The sequence below is a fragment of the Dama dama genome, chromosome 28 (genome assembly GCF_033118175.1).
Source record: "Dama dama isolate Ldn47 chromosome 28, ASM3311817v1, whole genome shotgun sequence".
NCBI lineage: Eukaryota > Metazoa > Chordata > Mammalia > Artiodactyla > Cervidae > Dama > Dama dama.
Window position 1 is genome coordinate 11499321 of NC_083708.1, and position 12239 is coordinate 11511559.

The 12239-nt window shown below is 44.8% G+C and overlaps 1 protein-coding gene across 1 annotated transcript in view; it reads left to right on the plus strand.

Annotated features, from left to right (window-relative positions):
- Positions 1 to 966: 966 nt before the first annotated feature.
- The window catches only part of RIMS1 (regulating synaptic membrane exocytosis 1), a 580103-nt gene continuing 568830 nt past the window's right edge, over positions 967 to 12239 (plus strand). Inside the window, exon 1 of the mRNA XM_061131514.1 lies at positions 967 to 1130. Within this exon, the coding sequence (XP_060987497.1) occupies positions 967 to 1130 (164 nt within the window). The remainder of the gene's footprint in view (positions 1131 to 12239) is intronic.

Here is a 12239-nt window from a genome sequence, read left to right on the forward strand (position 1 = left end):
CAAAATGACAAATTAAAGATTCGCCGTGGTGTGGTGCCTCTGGAGGGGGATTTCAGATACATTGAACAGCAGGACCGCAGAGGGTGGGTCAAGGAAGACTGGAAGACCCAGAAAACCCAGTCTGCTGTGTGTGTGGGTGGGGAGGGGAGGGGGGTGTATCAAAATTATCTTTAAAAACCACATCGTTGTGGCTATGAACACTTGACCAGTACATGAGAAACATACGGTGGAGGGGGGGAAATGCACGCCGAGGCTGTTCCGTCCTGTTCCGAACACCATGGGTGTTCTGATAATACTAATGATCCACGAAGAACATGGGGAGCGGGGATGATGACGATTAAGGCAAACCGTGGAAACACAGGGCTGGCGAGGATGGCAGAGACGAGGGAGCGTGAGAGGCAGGATGAGTCACGGGCGGCCGAGGTACCTGGGCTGGAGCGCGGCGGTGCTCACGCCGGCCAGGGGCGGGGGTAGGGGGCGCGCGGGCCCGGGCCCGGGAGTGGGCGGGTGGGCGCCGTGGGCGGAGCGGCTCGGGGCCGAGCGGCTGGCGGCGGTGTCTGCGAGCTCAGCAGCATCACCAGAGCCGAGCCGCGGAGACTCCGCCTAAGTGCCACCCAAACTCTCCTCCCGCACCGCGGACGCACGGAGGCGGCCGAGCCGGAGCATCCTCGCCGAGCCCCGAGCATCCTCGGCCCCGTGCGCTCCCGCCCCCGCCCGGGAAGGCTGGGCTGCGGGAGGCGGCCGGGCGCCCGCGCCTCGCCAGGGCCACCAAAACAAAGGCGGCCGCCTCCGGGGCTGGGTGCAGGCGGAGGACCATGACAGCCCCGGCTCGCGCGCTGCCCAGTCCCGCCGCCGGGAGGGCGCCGCGGTGAGCCGAGCAGGGACGCGGCCGCCGCCGGGCGTGGATCCGAAGGTGCGCTCGCGCCGAACCCAGGCCATCGAGGAGGGGCGGGCCAGGCCGCGAAGATGTCCTCGGCCGTGGGGCCCCGGGGTCCCCGCCCGCCCACCGTGCCTCCCCCGATGCCCGAGCTGCCCGACCTGAGCCACCTGACCGAGGAGGAGAGGAACATCATCCTGGCGGTGATGGACCGGCAGAAGGAGGAAGAGGAGAAGGAAGAAGCCATGCTCAAGTAAGCCAGCCGACCGGGCCCGCCGAGCCTCCCTCCCGCGGGCCGTTCCCCGCGGCCGCCCGGTCCTCCCGGCTGGGGGTGGGGGCGGGGCGGGCCGGGTGCTGGGTGCGGGCGGAGGCGCCTGCCTGGGGGCCCGGGCCCGAGAGGCCGGGACAAGGAGGCGGGTGGGGGGTGCGGGACAGGTGTCAGGAGAGGATGCGCTGAGCCCTGAGCCGAGAAACCCGGGGAGACGATGGCTGGGGACCGAGGTTCAGGAGAGGACTGGGTGCGCGGGGGCCACCCGGGGGTGGGTGCTCAGAAGAGCAGATGCCGCCCGAGTGGAAGGAAGGGGCCCCGGAGCCGGAGCAGAGGAGGGGCAGGGGCTGAACAGGCAGGAAGGCGAGGTGGGGAAGAGCTGCCAGAATAGCTCTTCTTGCCTTGGAGTTGTTGAGCAGGTTGGGGTTACCCCAGCCAAGGGTGCCAGCATTGATGCAAGAAAGATGCTTGTTTTGAGTGTTCATTTTGCTACTCATTCATCTCGCAGCCCGAGGTTGGGTCTTTTTTTTAGGCAGTTGCCATCTTTGGTAACCTGCCTCCCTAGCTTCTCTTTAACCTTTGATTCAGGGTCTGCTACACAGATGACCTGTGTGAAGACATTTTCTTCCCCATATATAATGCCACTGGCAATGCAAAGTTTTTAACAATGGGAGAAGCTGATGGGCACTCTGGCCTGAATAAAATACAGGTTCCTCCTTACTGGTTTCCAAGGGAGCGCCAGGGCCTGCTCCTTCCTGGTGCAAGCCTTACAATAGAGGACTGAATCTTTGCACACATCTGCCCTTTAAATCCCTTCAACCAACCCTGCAACGGACCTCTGGCTAATGCCCCTTTTATCTGGGTTTGGGGAGGGGACGGACTGGTGGCTGGCGATGTAGGCATGGGTGACCCTGTCCTGCCACCTGCCTTAGTCTCAGGCCAACATGCCCTGGGGTGCTGGCCTCCTGCACCTGCTTCCCATCACGGATGATAAGTGGAGTTAGAGGGGACTTCCCCTAGAAGGGTCTCCCAATATGGGGCAAAGTTTTTAACTTGGCAGTGAGGGGCTTCAGAGCCCCGATGGAGATGAGCTCCTTGGAGCCCCAAGTTAAGGCCAGACGGTGTGTCCAGGGGCAGAAGATTTGTTTGAAGAGCTCAAAGGGAGCCTGTTGCATCTGGAGTTAGTGAAGAGAGGAGGAGGGGTGGCAAAAGGGTGATACCCACCTGAGCTCAGGGCAGCTGGGTCCTGTCCCCCGCCCACCCCTGGAAAGGCCTCCAAAAGAGAAGATGCTGCCACAGGAGGGGGGGTTTCCTCCTTCTGCCTGGGTGCAGCAGAGGCTGGCAGGAGAGAGCTGGAGGGAGCTGTGTCCCCGAACTGCTGGGTCTCCACCAACACGGCTGCAGCCCATATGGGGGAGGGGGGCGTTGAGGACAGCTGTTGGGGCCGATCACAGCACACAGGGAGAAACCCAGTCATCCCTGCCCTTTTATGGTAGACTCCGAGAGGAGCCATTAACTCGGAAGGCCAGAGTTGGCCTGGTTCTATGAAGAGCAGCAGGTTTCTAAATTCCCTGTCCCATCTTATCCAAAAAAAAAAAAAAAAAACAAAGACTTTAAGCCTCCGGGCTTGAGGGAGGCAAAACCTCGTTAATCTGCTGCCTGTCCCTGGTGGACCGTCCCTGGCGCTGCAGGCTTCCCCTCTTCTGAGACTGGAAGTAATGGATGGTGTCTGCTGGTCCTGCTGTCTGTCTGTCTGGTTGTCAGTCCGTCTGTCCTCCCCGGCCGCCGCCCCTGCCACCTGTTCCAGACATCTCTTCTGCCGGTCAGGACGCACCGTTTGGCTCCCATTTCTTCTGGTGTCCGCCGCACACAGCAGGTGGACGGAGGCCTCCAGCCGCCGGTGGAAAACATGGGAGGCTGCCTGACGGGGTCCGACCGGGAAGGGAGGTGCAGGGCACGCGGGTGGGCGTCACGCCTCTTCATTGGCTGTTTCAGGGCTGGCAGAGACTGAGGGATTCTAGTGGGGAGGGTGCATCCTGGTAGTGATCAGGTCCTACCGGCTTCTATGGACAAATAAAAATGAAAGATGCTGTCCAACTGCTCACGTGGAAAGCATCGTTCCCTCTGCTGTGCCCGCGACTGCTCTCCCGCACACAGCGCTCCTTTATTGCAGATTCACAAAACGTGACAGGGTGTGATGTTCTCACACCACAGCCTCTGTAACCCCGGGGCCTGAGCACTCTCTCTGTCAATCAGCCTAATGTCTTGGCCTTCTTTGCCCTGGCAGATTGGGCATGCTTTGGAATCCCAGTTTGCTGCGATGTAAGTCTGCCCTGTTATCTGCTCATTAGCGGAGCAGAGCTGTACTTTTTTTCTAGAGGGCACTTTATGTCTTAAAAACAGGATCCTTAGGGGGTATTCAGATAACACACCTATGTGGGAACTTAATGCTACACAGTCATGGGTGGTGGCCCTTTGCAAACTTTGCATGAAGATAGATTGTAAAAAAGCAGGAGGCTTTTCACAAGGTTTTGAAATAGTTGTTAAATCAGAGACAGGTTTTTTGTGATAATGCGTGGTCATCATAGCACATATCTAAGATGTTGCTCTCACAACAGGTCCTACAAAGCTAAACTCCTGGTAACAGAGCATTTAGACTTAAAATTCACTATATTCATTGCTGTAGAGTCCTTCCCTTGGGCTCCCTACCTACTGTGTGTACCTATTGTGTGTTCACAATTTGTAAAGTCAGATGTCAGCAGGGAAGAGATGAAACTGATGGGTGAATATGCCAAAGAAATGCTATACAATATCAATTACAATATATTCATGAGGTTTCATCAGCCTTGACTTTATATTACTGCTTGAATTTGGTCTTGATAATGCCTTTAAATTTTTATAAATAGAAAAGAATAATGAAGCTAATTTCACCTTAAGATTTCAGAAAAGAAATTCTTTGAAATTTATAAGTACTTTGTCATAAAAATAACTCGTTTTGTTGGCAAGGTGCACTAATTTTAGACACCACTGTCATATAGTAATTACTAGATATAGCTGACTCCTGCAAATAATTTCTAATGGCTTGATTTATTTCCCTGTGAATAGAAGGTCTTTCTTAATCTTAGGGTTTCGAGGTGTGTTGGTGTGAGTATGACTATGTGTTTTAGAAGTTTTTTGGAACCTAACTTCCTCAATGAATACTCCTTGAGGTAACTGTCACCAGACACCAAGAGCCAATATATTACATGGGTTGAAAACTGTGTTATCCTGGGACCTAAATCAAAGAAGATCTCATTAGATCTAAAATCTTATTCTCTTTTTATAAAAGCTTCATAGACAGAAGAGCTACAAGAGTAACAAGATGAGAAAAAAAAATATAGAAGCAGAAAGTGAAAGTGATGGCTGGAGGCAGGGAATTGAGAATTGTGTCGGAATATTTAATAGAACTACTAACATTTATTGAGCATTTACCTCATATTGGCCATTAACCTAAGTGGTTATTGAAGCAAATGCCAAAGAGTTGAACTGTGTTCAAGTTCAATATGTGTGTATTTGGATTCTCCCAAAGAGCTTGTGTAGAAGGTAAGTTGGGTCATGTCATCCACAGATCCTCGTCCTGCCCTTAGAGGGTTCCTGTGGTACCCTGAACCACCTCACAAAACATAGCCCAACCAGGTCCAGACCTTTTATGCTAAGTCCGAGCATAGTTCCCACATGCCACCCTACCCTTCTACCAAGAAGAAACCTGCATTTCATCCACCTCTTCTTTAAATTGGTTCATCCTTCAGTGTCAGAGAGGGAGTTTGGCAGAAGGTTAGGCTAATTCATAGGATGAGCTGCTGATTATAGGAGAACCAGGAGATTCATCCATGCTCTTAATAGGGTCTCCCAGTGGAGTGAGGGCAAGGGAATTATCTCCAAGTTGACGGTTATAAAAAGCATGATGGAAAGTCCATTAAAGTTGGATCCAAGCATTTGGGGGTTCAAGTTTTAATTTTGCCACTTACATTGTATAAATGTGGGCAAGAAAATTCAGTTGGGATTCTAGGAGGTTCTGTCTTTCTTACAAATCCTGCAATTCATGGTGTGAATTGATTTATAAAGGATATTGAGTTTGGACTTCTCCATCTCTGTTAACAGGGAACCTTGCACCCACTAACTCTTCAAACCTCCATAACACCTACTTCCTTTGTGAGAGGAGAGACAAAAGAGAGGGAAGAACCCTTGTACCTTCAGCTTTTTTTTCCTCCTTTTTCTCCTCCAACCAGTTATAATATTGTGACTCAAAGTTCATCCAACAGTCTCAACTGACAACTGTGAAATGAAAGAATGGTAGCAGAGGGCTTCTGTAGTGAAGTGAGGACAGAGTCCCCCAGAAGGCAGATATCATTTTTTCCTGGACATTTGCATAGACTTTTGTATGTTACACCCCAGAATACTCTCTCGTGTTGCTGATCCAGGAGTGCATAAGGGGAAAAGTAAATACTAATTTGAGAATGCTTCTAAAGCACGAGCAGGTGTCTGCCTGGCCCAAGGTGCGGTGTTAAGTAGAAAAGTCTGGGGGATAAAATGTACCCTTTCACCCAGAGTCTAGTCTCCTTCACTCCCCTAATTGGATAGGGTTAAATTTAGGAAAGGTTGTCCCTGAATTATTGTAGTTTTCTGGTTCAACAAAGACCTATCTTAGTAAATATAGACACCTAGTACTAGGTCCCAAAATGCTCCTGGAGAAAATTCAGAAAAGAGAAGCCTCAAAAAATGACAGTGAGGCGTTACCAAATAGAAGAGAGGGTAAGAAAGATAACATTAGTTCACATTTCTGCCAACCTGTCTTGCCTCTCCTTTACCTCTGAGTATTCTCTCTTAACCAGAAGTGAGGAGCACCACTGATGAAGTAAATAGATTCCTAAATCTGCAGTAGAATGTGGAAACCAGTGTGGACTGCAGGCGCCCCTGCTGACTTAAATAGAAACACAGAGTCTTGGGAGTGTTACTTGCTCAACTGGTTAGATGAGAAGAAATGTTTGAGTTCAACCTGTGCTGCAGGAGTCAGCTTCCTGCAAAGATATCAAACAGCAATGCCTGCAATAACATTATTGCCCTCCAACATCTGTAATATGCTGCTGAGATTACTGTACCATGGATTGTAAAGCCCACTGTATTGCATTCCATTTATCTTTATGGACTGTTTTATATTTTTAGGCAGCCTTCTACATGTTGAGCTATGATAGGAGCTGGGTATTTTAGAACTTGTCCTGGGAGTTGAATTAAGTTGGCCTGAGGCATGTGACAATGAAAGTAATAGAACCCAGAACCCACGTACATGGACTTCAAATCTTTAGTGTTCTTAAAAGTCTTTTCAAAACTGCATCAAGCTGTGGGTATCAAGGTTAGTTTCCCTCTTCTGTTGGGGAAGGAACTTAACATTTGGTCATTTGGCTGTGTACATTACATATTTTACTCTGCCCCACGCCCATCTCCTGAGAGGGCTGTCCTGTGAGTATTCTATTATTACTAGTTTCTGTTAGTGAAATTCCCAGAAGTGACTTGGTTCCTTCCAAACCCTTGCCTTATGACATTTGATCCTGGATCCAGAAAATAAACCTAAAAGGAGCAAAAAGTTATGTGAACAGTGGCGTATTCCAACGTTTTCAGAGGACCCCAGGCATGCTCCAGGCTCTGGATCTGGCCCACCTGATGTGCATCTGGATTCTCTGATCTGACTCATTTTCTCAGAGTTCTCGAATCCCTTTGCACTTTTCCACTATGAGGTTCTCTCTTCTCTCTACTATTGTGATAAATTTTATGTGTTAGGTAGATTATTTCTAACAAGATATCATGTGATAATAAATTCACCAATAAGACCGTTTTGTCTGGTGTTAGGGTTGGGTCAGGCACTGGGCTGTTGGTTAGAGTAAAGAGAAAATCTTTTGCTTTAGCCGGATGTTGACTAGTTCCTACCACTTAAAAACTGCCATGGCCAGAAAGGAAGGTGAGCATCAGAGAGTGAGACAGAGCAGTGGACTATATTCTACTCAACATTGTCATATTCCATAGGTGTAAACATCGATAAGTTAACTCATCTGTGCCCTGATTTCTTCCTGTGTAAAGTTGAATTACTAATGTCTGCCTTTCTAACTTATGAGGCTTTAACATGATGGTACAGGCACCCTTAAACTTCCAATTGCTGTACCGAGAAAGGTGGCATTATTAACTTTGTAAAACTACAGAAGAGTCCCAGGAGCACCTTTTCCTGTGATGGCTGCAGCTACTAGAGGTCCTGCTGAGATGGGACCTTGTGGAAGAATCCATCCATCGTATTGTGCTAGCTGGGTGGCGTGACCAGGGCTGTAGCCTCCAGGGTGTGAATTTGGCATCGAAGGTAAAATGAGTCCAGGGTTTGACCTGAGGTTATTTTTACCTTCCTTCCATTCTTCTTTCTTTCTCATTAAATTGCTCATGAATGTCTTTGCAGGAAAAGCAATGTGGGCAAAATGATAAAGTTTGAAATGACTAAAAGGCAACCCTAATTCAAAAATGAGAAGAGAAATTAGCTTAGGGTCATTCCATCATCTTTTGCTAGAAAAAATTGGAGAAATAGACTGATGATTTTAGTTTCACCAGATTTAATTAATTATTCACTGTAAATTAGCAGAATATGGGGCCATATTCTTGCCAAGCAGAAGTTCCTGTTTCATGTCAGTTAAGTGTTGGGTACAGAATAGATTTAAATATGGTATGTGTTGAAGAACTTTTTAAGATTCTGTGGTGGATGTCTTGGGTTTTCTGTATTTATTTTCTTATGTTTTACATCAGGCTTATGTACATTTATTATGATCTAAGTAAGTGTTCTGTGGATGATGAGAGGGGAATATATTGCAGAATTGACATTAACTTTTAAAAATTTGTTTTAGTGAAGTACAATGTTGTGTTAGTTTTTGTTGTAGAGCAAAGTGTTATATTTATATATATATATATACCAGTAACAGCAAAGTTATTTGTATATATATTATTTTTTATATTCTTTTCCATTATGGTTTATTACAAGATATTGTATAGTTCCCTGCACTGTACAGTAGGACCTTGTTGTCCATCCATGCTGTATATAATCCTATATATAGAAGTTTGCATATGCTAATCCCAAACTCCCAATTCGTCCCTCTCCCGCCCCCCTCCCACCCCTGACAACCACAAATCTGTTCTCTGTGTCTGTGAGTGTGTTTGCGTCTTGTAGATATGTTCATTTGTGTTGGATTTCAGATTCCACGTATGAGTGATACCATATGGTATTTCTCTTCCTCTTCCTGATTTACTTCACTTAGTCCAATAAACTCTAGGCCCATCCATGTTGCTGCAGATGGCATTATTTCATTCTTCTTTATGGCTAAGTAATATTCCACTGTATATATGTACCACAGCTTCTTTATCTGTTCCTCTGTTGATGGACATTTAGGTTGCTTCTGTGTTCTGGGTATTGTGAATAATGCTGCAGTGAATATTCAGATGCATGCATCTTTTCAAATTATGGTTTTCTCTGGGTATTTGTGGGGCTTCTCTGTGGCTCAGTGGTAAAGAAGCAGCTTGCAGTTCAGGAGAAGCAGATTCAATCCCTGGGTGGGGAGATTCCCTGAAGAAGGAAATGATGACCCACTCCAGTACTCGTGCCAGGAAAATCCCACAGACGTAAAATCCTGGCAGGCTACAGTCCATGGGTCACAACGAGTTGGACACGAATGGACACCTGAGCACACACGCACTAGATATGTGCCCAGGAGTGGGGTTGCTGGATCATAGGGTAATTCTATTTTTAGTTTTTTGAGAAATCTCCATCTCTCTACAGTGGCTACACCAATTTACATTGTCACCAACAGTGTAGGAGGGTTCCATTTTCTCCACATCTTCTCCAGCATTTATCATTTTTAGACATTTTAACGATGCCCATTCTGACCAGTGCTAGGAGATCACCTCTTTGTAGCCTTCATTTGCATTTCTCTGATAATTAGTGATACTGAGCATCTTTCCATGTGCCTATTGAACATTTATATGTCTTCTTTGGAGAAATGTCTATTTAGGTCTGCAGAGTTAGCTTTAGATATTCTGTAATCTGTTGTTAACTTGTGATAACTTTTCATACACATGAACATTTATTTAACTATAAAATAAAATATCAAAAAGGAAAGTGGTTATATATGTTGGTTTGCCCAGGATAGTATCTGTTGTTGCCAGTTTCATCCTATAATTAGAGCTAGTACCTCTTTCTCTCAATTTTGAATTTCAATCTGAATGATAACTTAAATTATCTCCCTCTTTATAGATTTTGCTTTCCATGAACCAAATTATTCATTTAGAACTTCAGAAAGTCAAGTAGTTAACTGTTATAAAATATAGAAGTTAGTAATTATCAATAAGTAACACAGCAAGGTCTAGACGTAGAATCTTGAAAATCATTGTTTGGTAAATAGAAAAGCATTTGCTGAGAATCAAGTATTATCTTTTATGGATTCTCGGTGAAATGCTACATTTAATGACAAAGGTGAATTTAAAAGTTCAAAACACTTTTCAAATAACAGTAACTAGGAATGCAACTATATGTAGGACTCTGTCTATGAAGATTTTTCTCTGGGACTTGCAAAGGAGCAGACTATGGTTTAGAGAAAATATTTAACTAGATTTTAGGAAGTAGTGTTCTGATAATTCCTCTGTATTGTATATAGTAAAACAAGATAATTTTATAGAAAGTAATTTCATGAAATTTGAAAGCAAATGCTTAATTAGATATTAAAGAACCATAATGAACCGAACATATATGTTTATGTAATATAAAGTATAATACTTTGCTGATGATTTCCATATTATTTAGTACCATATTTTCTGTATTTCCAATCATTATGCCAGATAATTATCCTCTATTTTTGTGCAGCAGCACTCAGTTGTGTCTGACTCTTTGCGACCCCATGGACTATACAGTCCATGAAATTCTCCAGGCCAGAATACTGGAGAGGGTAGCCTTCCCCTTCTCCAGGGGATCTTCCCAACCCAGGGATCGAACCCAGGTTTCCCTCATTGCAGGCACATTCTTTACCAGCTGAGCCACAAGGGAAGCCCAGTTATCCTCTGGGAGATGCCATTATATTCAGATAGAGAAGAGATATGAACTGTAAACCAGTTAAGGTATCCATGCTGTCTTGTAGGTGTCTTACCAGCTTAGCTTCTTTTCATAGACTTTGATTCATGATCTGCATATTCACAATTGAGGACTAGTGTAATAGTGGTTATTGATGGGGTTTTCTGTCTGTATTTGCTAAACTTTATGTAGTCTATTGAATTAGTTCCAACTTACGTTCCTGTACCCAAAGCATTCTTGATCGATATTTGAGCAGTGTTCTTAATCTCAAGCATATTGAGTTATTTTAAAGTTGTAAGTGATGCGTGCACAAGTGTCATGTGACACATTTTTCTTGTTTAAACATAGCTCTTAACACACAAGGAGGAGCTCTTTGTTCTATTTTCAGTTTATGGGGTTTATATTTTCGAAAAAAATAGATGGTTTATGAAATATCTAAGGAATGCATAAATCAATGTATCAGGTCTTTTTAAATATGGAGTGGTATCCCAGGTAGTTCAGACAGTAAAGAATCTGCCTGCCATGCAGGATACCTGGGTTTGACCATTGGGTTGGGAAGATCCCCTGGAGGAGGGCATGGCAACCCACTCCAGTATTCTTGCCTGAGAATTCCATGGGCAGAGGAGCCTGGCAGGATTACTTTGGGGTCACGCAAAGAGGGACATGACTAAGCAACTAACACTCACACTCACACGCATCCACATTCAGAAGTTCTATCCAGGTCAGAAAGATTAGTTAGTATCTTAGTAGAAAGAGATGAAAACAAGAGTAAAGTAACCCAATGGCTTTCTTTTTATTTTTCACCCAGCTTAGCAGATTTATCTGCCTTAGCTATCTGTCTTGTAATATATTGAAGCTTAAGCCTTCTTTCCTAACCCCTTTTTTTTCTGCAGAAAAACATGATATATTTTACATCCTGTTATCTGAAATATAGGACTATAGGTATCAGCTGACTAATATACTTTAGATATTAAATTTTTTGTAAGAGTAAAAATTATAAGAGAGTCTCTTTTGATATTCTTCATGATAATCATGACAGTTGTCATAAAATGTGATTTGGAGAAATAAAATAACATAAAATCTTCTTATAATTAGGCTGAATACTTCAATGTACAGATTCTCTGTTCCCTAGGCCAAAAATAGTGACCTAATATATAGCAGCCTGAAGTAAAATCTTGATACCTGTCTTAATAAGATTGTACCATCTGAATATTGTTCCAGACATAAGTATTAGAAAGGAATTTCATGGTATTTGGAGCTTCAAAGGTCTGAGCTATAATATTCACTGTATGATAGATAATCAGTCAGGTGACTTTCCAGTCCTGCCTTCTAAAAAGACAGCAAAGTGGAAGATTCCTGGAGGCACAGGTGCAATTTTAAAAAGTCAGAGTCCAAATGGATAAACAAGGTCCTGCTATAGAACAAAGGGAATGACATTCAACACCCTGTGATAAACCATAATGGAAACGAGTATGAAAAATAATGTGCATATATGACTGAATCACATTTCTGTACGGTAGAAATTAACACAACATTGTAAATCAGCTGTACTTCAGTAGATAATATAAAAAAAATTAAAAAAGAAAAACATGGTCCTGGCCATTGGAGTCGGATATGGTAAGGTAGTGCCCACCTTAGAAAACGTGACATATATACTTTGGAAAAGGCTAATTAGGTAGCAAGACAAATTGTGCAAAATGAGTGGTGGTTATAAGAGCTGGAGGACTTTTGGAAGCTCCCTCTTGCCCTTCCTTCTATAATTCCATTTCCTTTTGATTTGCCTTCTTCTGTGTGGTTTCTGGTCATGAACTCAGTCACACTTACGTGTTAATGATCTCAAGTCTGTATAACTACACTGAAATTATCTACTAAATCCTGAATTCACATACCTGACCACTTGCTAAATTGTCTCCACCTGGATGCCCCATGGGTGCTTCAAACTGAGTGTTACCCTTCATCCATTTCTTGAT